Source organism: Gallus gallus, chromosome 3, assembly GCF_016699485.2.
Source record: "Gallus gallus isolate bGalGal1 chromosome 3, bGalGal1.mat.broiler.GRCg7b, whole genome shotgun sequence".
NCBI lineage: Eukaryota > Metazoa > Chordata > Aves > Galliformes > Phasianidae > Gallus > Gallus gallus.
In genome coordinates, this window is record NC_052534.1 from 45,682,968 (window position 1) to 45,699,206 (window position 16,239).

The window sequence follows — 16,239 nt, forward strand, 5'->3', positions numbered from 1 at the left end:
ATACTCATTCTCAGTATTAAGCTGCTGATGGAAAGAAATAGGACACAAAAGAAGGATATCTTCCTTATCACTGTCATAGGCTCCCCAGTGAGGTGGTTGAGTCACCGTCCCTGCATGTGTTTAAGAGCCATTTGGATGTGGTGCTCAGAGATATGATTTAGCAGAGGGTTGTTAGAATTAGGGTATTATGGTTAGGCTGCAGTTGGACTTGATGATCTTTGAGATCCTTTCCAACCTGAGTAATTCTATGATTCTATGATAATTCCTTGATCTGTATCTACTACATTCAGTAACAAATAAGTGTATTAACAGATAAAAAGGAGAAAGTGTCCTTTTCAGGAGTGTACTGCTTGAGCACTATTTGTATTACTGTGTTTGTTTGTTTGTTTGTTCCGCAGAGTGGGACACCCCCAGTCAAGGACATGTTCACAGATCTGAAAGATGGAAGGAAGCTTTTGGACCTTTTGGAAGGTCTGACAGGGAAACCTCTGGTAAGAGGAATGTATAGAAAATAAAACAAACTGTCATGTGATTCTTTTGTTTTGTTTTGTTTAAATAAATGCTTCTGGAGTGTAGTCTGACTTGCTGTCTACAGTTCCAGTGAATTTCCACAGAACTCTACTGGTATAATATATGGAGTCAGCTTGAAACCATTTGTGTAACTGTTGTATTTGAGGGTTAACATGCTGTTTAGCAAAGCAGATAAAGCCAGTGGTTTTGTTCACCTCGTATATATTTTTAATAATGGTCTTTAAAGGTCTCTTTCTAGATGATTCAGAAGAGTGAACTACTTCTAATATGCTCATGAAGGATCCCTTAAAGAGGAAAGAAAGAAAGATAACATTTAGTAGGAAAAACAAAAACCTGCATCTCCATTGGAAAAATCTTCTTTGATCTGAAGGGTTTGAAAAGGCTGAAAAATTAAACAAGTTTTGTTTAGATTTGAGAATATGCTTGTGGTGCTGAGCACTGTTAGCCTGCTAACACTGATGCCTTTTCAGTTGGATAGATGAGGTGAAACCTGTGCCATTACATGGGACTAACCTCTTGATTTATTGATAGAAATCTCTTGATAGAAATCTCAAGTTGATTTATTGCTCTTAACAAGAAATCTTCAGGCATTTAAAATTTTACCTTTCAAGCTTACTTTATTTTTCTGAACACATGCGTTTCACTAGTAAGTACTTATAATGATTCGGAGTCTGATTTGAAGTCTATTCAAGACAACAAGAATATCTTGTTTTCTAATTCGGTTGATTACTGTGTTCCAAGTTCAGCTTCACACTCTTGCAGTTTGATGATGTTCTACTGCAGGAATTGAATTGTGGTGATTAAAACCAAAGGAAGTGGCAGATACTGTCAAGAGTTGCAGTATTTTTTTTCTCCTAATTTTAAAAGGAAGGAAAGGTCGGGAAGTGTAACTTCTTCCCAGTGTGCAGGGTTTTGGTGCCAGAAAAATGAATTGCTGCTTGTTCACTCTTGGGAGCAAAAAAATTCCAACTACTCTGGCAAACATTCAAAACCCTCAGATTTTCCCTTGGAACTCCCATTTTGCTGTTATATTGCCAGTACATAATTTTGCAGGTGGTGGAAATAAAAGTTCTAGGCTAAGATGAAGTGAAACGTACTTAAATTCCAAGGCTTGTCCTGTACCTTAGATGGAGGAATTTTGTTCTGATCAGTTTTCATCTTGAAGTTTATTTTGAAAGTACTGTGGGTGAACTTTTTCTTCTACTAAAACAATATCACGAGAAAAGAAAGACAAATTTTTCTGTTGCTCACTCGCTTATTTTGCCTTGATCAGCTAAATTTATTCTGATACAAACATTGTCAATCTTTTTCAGCCTAAAGAACGAGGTTCCACAAGAGTACATGCCTTAAATAATGTCAACCGAGTACTGCAAGTCTTGCATCAAAACAACGTAAGGATGCTTTTCCACATCTCTTTTTGGTGTACTTTTAAATTTATTCTTGTGTATAAATGTGTTTGTAACGCATAGAATAAAGATTGTAGCACTTAAAATGAGAATTCAACGTGTAAATTGTTCTCAGTTTTCTTCATCCAGTGTTATTTCAGTGTCTGGCAACTTTGTGAAATCCTAAAATGCCTATTTAATCCTAGTATAACTAAGCTCTTAGAATTACTAAGATGTGCTCAGCTTCGAAATCAAAGCTGACTTGTAACCCTGCTATGCATAGCTCATGAGCATGGCAGGACAAATAGCTAATTTCCAGTGAAGGTGCATGACTTGTACAACAGTCTCTGAGGTTATGACAGGTACTGTGACTCTGTGTTTTCATGTCCTGCTCTCAAAATGCATGGAGATCTTTCCAGTGACAGATGAAAGTCACTGGAAAGTGACTTTTAAGTGTTACTGACTTTAAGCTCTGCTAATTGATCAGGAAAAGCAAACAGAAAACTCCAGCCATTCATCTTTAAGAAAAATGGGAATAATAGCTGTTTGTTTGATTTGTATTTTAGTTTTCGTTCTTACTGTCTAGAAACTAGTACTGCTGTAGCAAAGTAAGTTTGTTTTTCCCCGGATAACAACTCCTGGTAAGCATAGTTGTCTATAATTAGAATTTCTATTTGTGAATATCAAGGCACTGAAATAGTTTACTAACAACATTCTGGCAAAGATATACATCTAATGAAAAAGGCACTGCATATTTATGTAAACTGCTGATTGAAGAGTTACATGAATGTGCTATATAATACTGCAATTTCCTTTCCATGTTTGTAAACTACTGTCATATTTCTAGTAAGCAGCCAAAGTTTAGTGGTGGGTTGTTTGTTTTCCTTCTTTGAGGTACTGTAAATATTGATTATTTTTTTTTTCCTAAGGATAAGTAATAGGTCTTTTCAGCTTGAAATTAATTTAATTTATGAATATAATAAATGAAATTATATTGAGTTACAGTAATTAATTAGTTCTTCCATAAGCTAGTGTTTCTCGAAGTAAACAGATGGTGTTGGTTAGCTGAAAGTTACTGAGGTCAGGTATGATTTATACCTACTGCTTACCTTCATTAGAAAATGTTTGTGTTTAAGATGAAGGGAAAGCAAAGAAGCAGTTGCCTTCTCTGACCTGAGAGTTTGTGGCCTGTACAGTATTCATAACTTTGAAAACAACTTATGCAATTTTTAAAATCTACATTGCAAGGAAGAGGCAAGCCTACAAGATGTAGGTGTTCAAATGGCGATGGGACTTCATGCATCTGATGAGCTGACTGACTTTTTGTAATGAACTTAAACTTTTTTGATTTATAGACCAATTGTTTATTTCAAAGCAAGCAAAAGAAAAAAAAACCCAAATCATTATATATAGCCAATATCCATCTATTTTCAATAGTATGAGAAGTCTACTGTCAGCATTCTCTTATTGGTTGATTTGATCAAGTCTTAGCTGTCCATTTACCATTCAGTGAATTGCTGGCTGTGTGCTGAAAAACATTGGTTTAATAAAAAAAAATCATTAAAATACGAAAGTAGATATATGGATTCTTTTATGTATTGTGTAGGTTGTAAGGGGAACGCGGTACTTAACAGTACTAACAATAATTATGCTTGTGATTAAAAAAAAAAAAAGAAGTTTTTTTTGTTACCCATTCTCCAGAATGTTTCTCTTTTATTCAGGTGAAAAAAGCTTTTGTCATATAAGTGTTTTATTTTTGTGCCCTTCTCCTTTCGTCTTTCTGCTCCTTGTGTTCTACAGTGCTCTGGACTGAATTGTTTAATGGTGGGCACTGACTGCACATTCAGTGTGTTTTTTGCCTGTTCAATTTACAGTTGCCTCAAGAAAATATATCCTCAGTATTTATAAAGAGGTTTGCATTAAAATTCCATTCCAACTGCTGTAAAAACTGGGAGAGGTCAATCCACAAATCCAAGTACTTTGAAGCATAATTTGTGGTTCCATGTTAATCTCAACAGCAAAGTTTGGGTTTGATTTCACTAATTGGGACACCTATGTGGAACTGCAAATTGTGTAGATGGTATCTGAAAGCAATGAGATTACAAATACGTTTTGCAGAAGTCAAGCTAGTCAGCCTAAAGAATGAGGCAGTTTGTTTGAAGATTGTATGATAAGAGGAAAAATATTCACAGAAAACCATTATGTTCTTGCATACTGGGTATGTCTTGTAAAATAAAATGAAACTTTATATTGTTCTTGCCTATACTATCATTCTAGGCTAAGTCCACTGACAGCCTGTGTGGGCTCAGTCACTGTCCTCTGATTGTCTACATTGTTGAACTGCTAACCAGCTCCTTGGTGTGGGTTTTGACGATATGAACAGTGCTGTTCCCAGATACAGCTCATAGGGTTAGTGTAAGCTGGGAACTGGATAGTACAACTTTGTTCTGGAGCCAGGATGAGAATGGGAGAGAAAAGCTTCACCACAGAGTTGAAATACACAGTGTTATTTGCCCCTGGAACTGGAGGATGGCTCAGGTTATTTGTGAGAATGAAGCCCCACTCTGCGCTGTATGGGAATGTGTTTCAGCATCTGCTGTATAGAGGTATATGTTTCTTCTGCCAAAGGGAGCTGTTACTAGCCCTGTTTCCATAGGCCATGTTGGTGATTAATGCAGTGTGCTCTGTTAGGTTCCTCCAAAAGATGGAGGTTGGTGCTTCTTTTCATTGACTGAGTGGAGAGAAGTAGCTTCAATTCAGACTCTGAAGTAGCCATGAGTGTCTGGTTGTGTGCTCTAAGCTTATCTTCTCCTTAGTGCTGAATACTTAATGCTGGAGTGGGTAGCCTCATGTATTCTCTTGTGTTCTGAAGTAATCTCCTCGTCTCTCTCCCCATTTTTTTTATAATGTTCTCAGTTTGAATGTCCGAGGCCTATAGGGAACTTGAACATCTTATTTCTCCCTTGAGTTTTTGGTCTCCTTGTGTAAACTCGTCCCATTTGGATGCTGATGCATACAAAGCTTTAACCTTTGTCAATGTTGTTTGATAGAGTTGATCTGACCTTTCCAGGTGGAATTGGTGAATATTGGGGGAACTGACATCGTTGATGGAAATCACAAGCTGACACTGGGGCTGCTGTGGAGCATTATCTTGCATTGGCAGGTGAGGAAGATGTAGTGAGATCTCTTCCAGGAATCATGTACATCTAATCTGGGATTCTCACAAACCTTTCTGGAGTTTTGACAGTGTAAAAAAAATGTTTATATTCTAGGCTGGTAAATAAAGACAGGGCAGTATTTGGTTTCTGACCTCTATCTGTTGGCTGCCTCCTGTGATGTGCATTCTCATATATGCTCTGTTGTACTCACTCAGTTCAGTTCCTAGGGTTGTTAATTGCTGGGACTTCTCATGCTAAAACATTGTTTACATTTCTTCCTCAAAACTTAAGCGCTTATGTTTGCAGGTGTTTTTCTGCTGTCTTGGTAGCTTTGTTGGGCATGCATCTTTCAGGCAGCTCTGGAGGTTTGTTTCTCAGTGTCATAGATTGAATTGCTCCCAGTTTATCTACATACCTGAGAGGATCATTGGATTCACTTGGAGGGACTTCAGCGGATGCTTGTGCACAGCACATCGAACAGCATACTTCCTGTGTTGGCTGAACAGTTATCCTGTTCTTGCCAAAAGCCTCTGCAAAGTTGTATTTTTGGGGTTTGTTTACTAACGGAACCCCTGTGCAAGGCAGTAAGAAATATTATACCCCATGGTGAGTGCTGGCAGCACTGAGGAGTGGGGGAGGGCTGTAATGTAGGAGTAACTTGTCATTTATTACATGGTGCTTTACTGGTACTTCTAATCAGTAGAGAGTAAAGATGGCCTGAAGGCTCCTATGCCTACTTCTCAGATAAAGAGTTAAAGCTTGACTCATAGCTTTTCACGGAAAAGAGCCTTTCCTGGTTTGTAAACTAGTTTGGTTCAAAAGATTTTTAAGCAGGAGAAGCGTAGAACATGTCTGTAAGGTGTAGGTGCTGCTGTCTTGCAGGTGAAGGATGTCATGAAGAATATCATGTCAGATTTGCAGCAGACCAACAGTGAGAAAATCCTGTTGAGCTGGGTTCGGCAGTCCTCAAGACCTTACAGTCAAGTCAATGTTTTGAACTTCACAACGAGCTGGGCGGATGGACTTGCTTTTAATGCTGTTATCCACAGGCACAAGTAAGTGACATAGTTCTTCTCTTACCTATTGAAATAAGCTGTTTTTCTTTTCCTGTGTATATGTGCCTAAGCATTTGTAGGTTTCTAGAGTGTTTCAGTAGTTCATTTTTTTGTTGCTGTAGCAATAACAATGCATAGATATTGCTGGACCCTTGCCAAAAACAAAGCCAAGGCAGCTCTCACAGTTCTTGCATGCACACTCACTAAGTAGATTTACATCCTATGAAGGCATCTACTATACAGAGAGTATGCTGAATGAATATCTATATTGTTTGATCTGTATAAGTTATGTTGCTTCTCCTTGCACTTTCTTCATTTTATCTTCCCTCCCATGCAATGGGAAAAATTCCTCCCTCAGTTTGCCATATCGCTTTGGTAGGAAAGTACAGAAGTTTCAGAATGAAGGAATGAGAAAGATGGGCTTTGTGGCTCTTTCTAGGTTTTGAATATATTTTACTTGAAAAACTCTGTGTTCAACACTTTCAGGAGGACAACTTTTTGCATTTGTTGTTGAGTAGAAGAATGAAAGGAGAACAGAGTAATTTTTCTTTGTATTTTATAAAGAATGGTGTTAAAACATCTTGTATCATCTCTGATTTTTGGAGCCTGCAGAAATCTTCATTTTACAGACTCGTACAACACTCCTGTACCTAGGTGTGTGATCTCTCTGCTTCTGGGCAACTTAAATGAAGGCAGTTCTTCTTTTGCACAGGTTGGACTGTTCTTTACCATCAATAACTATTTCAGTGTGGTAATACTATGATGATATTACCTCCTGGCTACCAGATAGCTGTCATAGCAAATAGTTCATATATGCTGGGTATAAATATTCTGTCTGTTGAAGTGTTCACAAAGCCCATGTTCATTTTGAGCCTGCTGTTCTCTGATCTTCAGCCTGTGCTGACTGAACTATCACAGGCTTGCTACTTTCAACCTGGGCCTGGTCTGATGTACCTGTGTGTCTTCAGGAGCCGGCTGGTGTTCAGCCTACATGCATGTATGGGGAGCATATACCCACTGTAAGGGCTTCTGAAAGTTTGTAAGGGATGTTTTGGAAAGGCAGAGAAATACTAACAGAAGTCTCTGGAGTTTACGCTGTCAGAAGTGTTAACAAGATGTGATCTTTACAAGTGGTTTTCTTGTCAGTGTAATTGTCTGTAGAGGCATAGCTCTGGCAGTGAACGTAAAGCTTTGCGTTAGAGAGAGCGCCAGCTTTAGACACAGGTGAGACACATGTTCCTAGGAATGAATGCTGAGAAGGACAGAGGTAGTAAAATCAGCTTTAGGCTGTTTGTGGACCTTCTGCCCTATGACTCTCTGCTTGGGCTTTCTGGGTTCTGAAATCTGTGAGCTCTGCCCTTTCCAAAGCACTGCTATGTAGCAAAAGCCCCTGATGAAACCTTTGCATGAATGTGCTTTCCTCTGGCTTTGGAAAACTTCTCATAGTTAGCTGTCTCTGCTGTTCCTTTGAAGCTTTTATACCCTCTTCTGGGAACCTGACAAGCTCAGAATTCTTAACACTTGCAGTCTTTCAGCGAAGCACCATTTCCCCCACACTTCTCCGAAGTCCTGAGCTGGCTTTAAATCTAGGCGGCCTTTGAAAAGAGAACCTGTAAAAGATCCTTGCAGGGAATAAAGGGATTGAGGCATGTTGCAGAATTGGTAGGACAACAAAGCTGTTTAGCTTACCTGGATCAGTATTGTCTCCTTGCCTAAGGAATACTTTTAGTATTGCGTTTGTTATTTAGTTTTGTCCTTGGACACTTCATATAGGGGAATTTTTGTGGTTCCTATTGAGGGCTTTAGTAGCTCACTTTTCTCTTTGTGTCTATGAACAATCGCTAATAGTTTCACCTCTTGTAATATTTAATTACTTTGTAACACTTGCAGTACTTAAGTTATATGAGGTAATAGGACATAAAACATTTTATTGTGTTAGTCTCTCATTTCCTAATGTTAGCCAAGTTCTTTGAATTGAATTCTGTTCTTTGGTACAGTTTTTTTTCCTCCTAGGTCAATACCTAGGTTGCATTCTATTAGAATTGGTGTTGCCGTGGCAGTAGGAAGGTTAGTGCATATCCAATACATTTATTGCAAAATGTTTTTCAAAGTAAAAGTTTCTTATGAAACTTTGTGAATCTGTGCAGCTGTCTTTTGCTTCTTGCACTGAAGTACAGTATTGCATACGTATGTATTAGGATCTTTGCATACGTATGTATTAGGATCTTTCCATATTTGCCCCCCTGTCCCAGCTTTTATTCTGGTTTTTTGCTCCTCAGACCTTGTTGGTTTACGGCCTTCCTATTTCACTAAGTGTGATGATCCAGCAGATGTTAAAAGAATACTCTCAGGTCAATTTATAACTGAAATAAGAATTAAGAGAACTGAAGTCAAGCCCATCTCTTCCTCCCCGGTTTCTGTGGAACGCAGAATCAATAGCAGTATTTTGTTGAGAAGCCACTATACAGAGGAATGTAAAGTATTTTAATGGTTCGTAGCTTTATGGCTGTGCTGCTTCAGAGAGGCTGATCGTGCCCTGTGGGTATACATAGCAATGGGAGGGGACCCTCTTTGCTGATACTTTTTCTTAATCCATTCTCTGCTCTTTACCACTTAGATCTGCTGGTATGTTTTTGGGTATGCAACTGGGCTGGAGATTTGGTTTGGTTAATGCTAATGGAAGGTGAAGGGTGCTGGGCTGCTGGTATTGTAAATCTATCTGCTCATCGGTCTAACTCACAGTGTGACTCATGAATGCTTCAGATTTTTTTAAAGCAGGGAGAAAGGCCACATGGCATGGTAGGTTAGCAGGTGTGGAGCGTCCTGCTCCTGGCTGTGATGGTCTCAGCTGGTCAATGAGCTACATCACAAGGAGTGAGGCTCTCTAGAAGCAGTGGAGTGACTCTTGATTACATAACATGGCCTGACTTTCTGTAGTGGGAATAACACTGTAAAAAGAAAAAATAGAAGAAATTTGAAACACAGAATTTAGCTATTTTCTTGTAATTAGCACTTAACCTGTAGTTGCACTTAATTAGTATATATAAGAACTGAATGTGGATGGCGCTGTGGACATGTGGTCACTTAATCTGTTTGTGATTGCCACTTTGTCACCAAGGATATTTTTGAATTTCTGTGTTTGTGAATATACACTGGAATTTGTATTTTGTATGTATGTTCATGTTTATATGACTTACGTAGCTACCTCGATGTCCATAACTTACAATTCTGACTGCTATGGGTCTTTACATTTAAATTAAATTCACTCTTCTTTTTTCTGTTTTGTCTTTTACTTTCAGACCAGAGTTCTTCAGCTGGGATAAAGTCATAACAATGTCTCCAATTGAGAGACTGGAACATGCTTTCAGCATAGCCAAAAACCACCTGGGAATTGAGAAACTGTTGGATCCTGAAGGTGCAAGATAGTTATTCTACTTGAGATTTGAAGCTTTTTGAGCTGTTCTTCAAGAAAATGCTTACACAGACATTTATCATTACTACACATTTCAGCAATTTTGTGCAGTGATATTTTGTTTCAGTACCTTAAATTTGAAGTTGAAAGTATGTAAATTGTAGGGTGAGAGTATGCTTGTGTATGTGTGTTACAGCTTCTTTGAATGTTAAAGTTCAGATTGGCTTACCCTTCAGAGAGAGCATACAGGAACACAAACAAAAACCGTGTACCAACTTTTATTTTAGAGAGGGGTTCTATTGCAAATATACTTTTCTGATGAACTAGAGCATTTTGTAGAGTGGGACAGCTTAAGAGTTTGTCATCTTTTGTTCTTTGTTATAAACGCTGTATGTAACAGTAGCTGTCAATGCTGTACTTACTGTGAATGCTCATCAGGAAACCTGTATGGCCCTTTCTTAAAATCCTGAGCTGTCACTCTGCTTTGAAGTGAATCTCTGAAGATCTGTTCTGTATGACAAACTCTCAAACTTTATGGATTGAAGCACCACCACCTTTTTATTTTTTTTACCTTTTATTTTTAAAAATAAGCTGAATGAGTAGAACCCATAACCCCATGTATATGTGAACTGGAGTCTGTGAAACTCTTTTCCATATGAAATGTAAACAAATGAACTGACCTGTGCTGAAAGTGAGGATAGAACTGAAGTAGAAGTGTCTTTTTGAGGGATTTTCTTCCTGAACGGCGTCTCTTCTTGGGAGATGCTCAAGAATGTTTCCAAAACCGTTTCTATTCCTCAGTAACTTCAGATTTGGGCTCTTCAAAAAGGTCATGCCTTTTAATGTAAATTCACTTGCAAACGTAGGAAATTATTTTTGTATCATTTTTTTCCTTTGTGCTTTCAACATGTGTGAAAACCTGGTCTTTTAAACAAAACCTTACTAAGGGCTAATTAACAGGGGAACCCGTGCTTTGGTCTGTAAGTGAAATAGTATTGTCTTAAATGTATTCTGTGTAATGATTTAGAAAAGCAGTTTCTGTATTAATCCCTCTTCCCCCTCCTCCCCGCTTTTTTTTTTAATGCAGATGTTGCTGTACCACTTCCAGACAAAAAGTCTATTATCATGTATTTAACATCTTTGTTTGAGGTCCTTCCTAAGCAAGTCACCATGGAAGACATTCGGGAAGTGGAGACTCTCCCAAGGAGATTCAAGCAGGAATGTGAAGATGGAGAATTCAACTTGAAGCAGGCATGTTTGTTATCGAAGCCTGGCTGGGTCTTGAGTTGTAATTTTAGCTGATCTTCAGGCTTGTCAGTTCCCTGGAACGTGCTTTCTATCTTATTCAACATAATTGAGAAAATATGAAAAATCATAACATCTTTTTGATTGCCTTCATTGATTTATCTTCCTTTTTCTTTTCTGATTCATGTACATGTTCCTTTTCACTGAGGTAGAAAGTTACATCTACTTTATGCGTGTTTTGTCTGTTTAGTTTATTTTCCTTATTTATCTTGTGAAGTTGGAGAGAGTAGCCTGAAGTCTGCAACAGAGTTAGCAGCAGCGTTACTAGTGGTGGTGGGATTTGGTGGGTATTTATTTCTGTGGCAGGTCCACTGCCCTGTTAAATAAGTAAAATTAAAGTTTTCTATCCAGATTCTTTAGTTTAAAATGGAAATTCATTTGTGGTAACTGTTGGCCCCTCTCATTAGAAATGTACTTAACAGTTTTAAAATTTTATGAAGGGTTGAAAGGGATCTTAATTGTTCTTAGTATCATTTTTGAAAGCATCTTTTCAGTTTTTTGAAGATGTCACTTTTCTTTTGACTGTCCAGACCGTAGCACTTGAAGAGGAGCAGAGCAGTTCTAGAGCAGAGACCCCCAGCACAGTGACAGAGGTGGACATGGACTTGGATAGCTACCAGGTTGCTCTGGAAGAAGTCCTCACATGGTTGCTGTCAGCTGAGGATGCATTTCGGGAACAGGAAGAAATATCTGGTGATGTTGAAGAAGTCAAAGAGCAATTTGCCACCCATGAAGTAAGCAGTAAGCTTTTCTTAAGTTATTTCATGGTTTTAGGTTTTTTGTTTGTTTCTGTGTGTGTATGTGTAGGGGCGGCAAAACTTCTGTTTTTCAGTCCTTATCAAAATACTGCTAGTCTGTTTCTTTTGTCTTGGTAAATTAAAAACATTTCTAACTGTTTTTTTTTTTTTTTTTTTAATGGACAAATAATTGTTCATTTGGCAGTGAAATAGATCTTCCTAGGAGAAACTTGCAGCATAGCACATTTTGAAACTGTTTTTTAGTTGGCTTTCTGTGGCTGGCTCACTAGTATCATAGTCATAGAATTATTTGGGTTGGAAGAGAACTTAAAGATTATCTAGTTCCAACACTTCTGCCGTTGTCAGGGATGCCTGCTACTAGGCAAGGTTACGTAGAGCATCATATAACCTGGGCTTGAACACTTCCAGGGATGGAGCATTCACAGCTTCTCTGGACAACATATTCTAGTGCCTCACTTGCAGTATCCATGTTACAAAAACAGTCTAATCCAGCCTGATTCTCATTTCTCTGCCAACTTCTGAAAAGCCTGGTCTGCCCAATGTTTTCTGCTGTGAAACTGATAATCATTTCAGTTTAATTCAGTGATCTCTCTGTCTTGATTAGCATAATTTTCAGAAACGTGTTTACTTCTGAATTCTTGGGTTTGTTGTTTTTTTTGTAAATTACTTTGTTTTGGTTCTATTCAAAGTCAGAACAAATATTCTTATGTTGCAAAAAGATTGAAGTGTCATGTTAGATGTTTTAGTTTTCTATTGTGTCAGCTTACAGTATACAACTTCATCTAAAATATAATTACAAGTCAGTATGAACTTTTAAAACTGTGAACAAAAGAAAGAGGTCTTCTGGATTTTCACTAAGTATGTGAATTTCAGCTAATAACTTTTAGAGTTGAGTTTACTTGCTTATGGTACACTTCAGATTTATTTGCTGTTAATCATAGGTTAGTTGATAAGTTCTTGGTGCATTTGTCCGAAGACTGTAAAAATGCAGACTCCTGACAGGAGCTCACGGATCAGTGATGTGCCTGCTTGTACTGTTTTCCAGGCTTTTATGATGGAACTGACTGCGCACCAAAGCAGTGTGGGTAGCGTCCTGCAGGCTGGGAACCAGCTGGTGGCACAGGGAAATCTGTCATCTGAAGAGGAGTTTGAGATTCAGGAACAAATGCTGCTGCTGAACTCCCGCTGGGAGGACCTCAGGGTGGAGAGCATGGACAGGCAGTCCCGGTGAGTCATGCCTCACAACCTCTCCTAAAGCTGCAGGACTGGCTTCTGCTGGGTACTGCATCTCAGAGGAATTGCTTTTCATCCACTTTGTAGGATACATTTTTGTGTCACAAACTGGAAAGTTAATTCTGTAGTCCATCCTCTTCGTACTTTCCGACATAAACAGAGGAAATGGATATAACTTTTCTTGGATTCTTAAGTAAGAGTATTTTAAGATTTCTGTTATATAAGCGTACCAGACTAAATATATGGTATCTACATGCAGTAGTTATATAAATGTGTTTTTTAATATTTTCAGTAGTTTAAATTCCTGAATAAAACATACAGTAGATGTGAATAGCTTTATGTGTTTCCAGAGTTAACGAGCAGTTAATGGAATTTCTTCCCACCAATGCATTATCAAGCTCAGAGGCACACGTCAAGGAAGAAACAGATTGCAGCTCTCAGCAGTGGTTCTGGTGGCAGCAAATTGCAGTTTCAGAACAGTCTGTGTGTAAATTGCATAATTCGCTATTATTTGATGATACTTAACTGGTTTATAAATGGCGGTGTGTCTTTCCTTTAGTAAGTAGAACTTAGTCTGTTTCCCTGGGAAGACTGTTTCTGAAATGACTCTGCCTGTATTTCCCCTGCAGCCTGCATGACATGCTGATGGAGCTACAAAAGAAGCAGTTGCAGCAGCTGTCTGACTGGCTGACAGTTACAGAAGAACGCATTCAGAAGATGGAATCTCAACTCTTAGCTGAAGATTTAGAGGCCCTTCAAAAACAGCTAGAAGAACACAAAGTATGCCTTTCTTCTGTAACGTGAAGTGCTGATTGGAAGGTTTCCTTAGCTGAGGAGCTTTCTAAGGGATGAGGATGGGACTAGAAGGGACTGGACATTCTGTAACACGTTAGCACTCATGAATATAGGAGAAACTGTGTTATCTTTGCTTCCTGCAAGAAATGAGGCCTTTCCAGGTGAATTGTTACTATAAGGGACAGTATGAAGTGCATTGTAGATAACAGGTGTTTAATGACTGTCAAGCGTTGCTAAGGCATATTTGAGATTTGCCACTTAAAATAATGTGGGAGTCAAAAGTATCGGGAATGACCTCTCAGTTGTAGTCCCTGCTATTGCAGATTGCATCCTAAGAAAGTGTATAGATACCACTCTCTGTGTACAACGTTTTTGAATTGGTTTGACTCTCAGTTAAGTTTCTGTGTAGGAGTCTAGCCTTTCTAGCCTGCCATGGTTTTTTGAAAGATGGCCTTTTAATATTTGTCATGCTTGCAGCTTTGGTTTTTGCAGTCAGTGCTGAGGTTTGACCTTCTCTCTGGCTTGGGGCATACCTCACAGGGCAAGAACTGCTAAGTATTCTTAGCCTATGTAATTTCTTGTCCCACGCTTGCATTCATTGCTCTTGTCTTCAAAGGCTGGGGAGGTTGAGAGCTGTTGATCATACAGTAGCTTAAGATTTTCTGGGATGGAAAGTGATATTTACAGTACTTTAAAGGCATATGGATATTGCAGAGTTATTTGAGAGGTAGGCTTTAACTGGAAGCTTAGGCGCCAGAAGTTTTATGAAGATTTAAAGGTACAGATTATTTTAAACTAATTGGTGTGGTACACTTTTTGCAGTTGCTAGGTATCAGTTTGTGTCTACTGTATTTTGTACTTAGGTTTTGAGAAATGTCAACTATTAAATGTTCACAGTGGTTTTTCCATTTGACATATGTATTCCATTTAAAATATATATATAATGTTAAGCAATTATCAAGGGCTAAGTTCTCTTATCTATAGCAGTAGATGTATGGAAATTCAGTGCAACTGTCATATAATTATTCTACACAACAATAATGCTTCCTTTCAAAAACATTTCTTTGTTTTCCAGTATTTTAACAATAGGGTTTTAGGTTATTTTCTAACAGTCTTGCTAAATGTTTGAAGTTTGCAATCACTGATATATTTCCTAGAGCTTGCAAAGTGACCTGGAGGCAGAACAAGTGAAGGTAAACTCTCTGACGCACATGGTTGTCATCGTTGATGAAAGCAGTGGGGAGAGTGCAACAGCTGTTCTGGAGGAACAATTGCAGGTAAAGTGTTAGTGGGTTTTTTATTTTTATTTTTAATTGCAAGCATTTTAAATATTTGCATATAATTGCTAATCAACATTTTTGTGCTTAAAGACAATTTGTCCTTGAAGGCAATTTTAAGTAATACAGTTCTAAATGTAAAATTCGTGTAAAGAATTATTAAACTTGCTCAGCATAAAACCTGTGAAAGTTATTTGGCTTTCAGACTAAATTCCTGATGAGTCAAGCTGCTTGCATCCCCAGTGACTTAAGCACTTTTGTGATGCATCATTTCAACAGTTTCACTAAAATGAGGAAACGCACAGTACAATTATTCATTTCATATAGGCAATTTTCATCAGAGAGTTATAATTTGATGGAAAAGTATATAGACACGTGAACAGAATTTATGTAGGAAATAATACTGTATGAATTATTTTCCTGGTGGATTTTTTTCTTTGAGTTAGGCTGTATCCCTAGTAAAGCATTTAGGAAAAAAGATTGATTAAAATGGAATTCGTGAGATTTTAATTTTTAATTGCTCCTTTTGAGGTCAATCATATAGCTCCCTAAGTTCAGTGTATACTCATGAAATGTTTAACCTTAAGCTTTGTGCAATACAACAATGGCAGCTGATGACAGTAAGGTAATTACTGTATGGAAAGAGGTGACCGTGAAGAAAACTTTTTTTTTTTTTTTTAAATAATATCTGATTTTTGGGTTTCCTTGTGAGGCTTGTGAATAGTCATAAATATTTCCTGCTTTTGTAGAAGCTGGGTGAGCGGTGGACAGCAGTTTGTCGTTGGACTGAGGAAAGACGAGTAAAATTGCAAGAAATTCAGCTTCTATGGCAGGAGCTGCTAGAAGAGCAGGTGAGCTCTGGGGGTTAACCACAGTGGTTTTTAATTTTATTTTTTATTTCTTAAAGTATCTCTTAGTGGGGTTTAACAAAATCTCACAAAATTGCTGTAGAGAGCTAGAATTTTGGTTACTGTTTGGGTTCCCAATATTTCTTGAATAGTACAGTGCAAGTATTTACTCAGCTTTCAGCAAGAAAATTTATGCCCCCTCATGAAACAGTTTTGAAGGTAGCTATTTAATGTTCTTGTGGGATTAATGCTTTTGAAAATTCTGTTACTTTGTATTCATCTATTTCAACGAATTCTACAAAATAAGAAAGATTAGAGGCACTACTCTCTGAATCTTTGTCAAAACTATAATTATAGAATGGTTAGAAGGGGCCTTAAGGATAGTCTACTTCCAAACCTCCTGCCATGGGCAAGGACAGCTTCCACTAGATCAGGTTTCTCAAAGCCTTATCCCTCCCCCAGGGATGGAGCATGTGCAGTTT

General features: G+C 38.0%; 1 protein-coding gene across 9 annotated transcripts in view; it reads left to right on the plus strand.

The window, feature by feature from the left end:
• The window catches only part of UTRN (utrophin), a 348,963-nt gene that overhangs the window by 69,389 nt on the left and 263,335 nt on the right, over positions 1 to 16,239 (plus strand). For 8 of the 9 annotated variants that reach the window (XM_015284305.4, XM_040698161.2, XM_004935579.5 and 5 more), the window contains 11 exons: positions 399 to 491; positions 1,845 to 1,922; positions 4,987 to 5,079; positions 5,957 to 6,129; positions 9,429 to 9,544; positions 10,629 to 10,792; positions 11,377 to 11,580; positions 12,650 to 12,831; positions 13,467 to 13,617; positions 14,790 to 14,909; positions 15,659 to 15,760. In XM_015284305.4, the coding sequence (XP_015139791.2) occupies positions 399 to 491; positions 1,845 to 1,922; positions 4,987 to 5,079; positions 5,957 to 6,129; positions 9,429 to 9,544; positions 10,629 to 10,792; positions 11,377 to 11,580; positions 12,650 to 12,831; positions 13,467 to 13,617; positions 14,790 to 14,909; positions 15,659 to 15,760 (1,476 nt within the window). The remainder of the gene's footprint in view (positions 1 to 398; positions 492 to 1,844; positions 1,923 to 4,986; positions 5,080 to 5,956; positions 6,130 to 9,428; positions 9,545 to 10,628; positions 10,793 to 11,376; positions 11,581 to 12,649; positions 12,832 to 13,466; positions 13,618 to 14,789; positions 14,910 to 15,658; positions 15,761 to 16,239) is intronic. The other variant, XM_046939080.1, reaches the window with a different exon arrangement.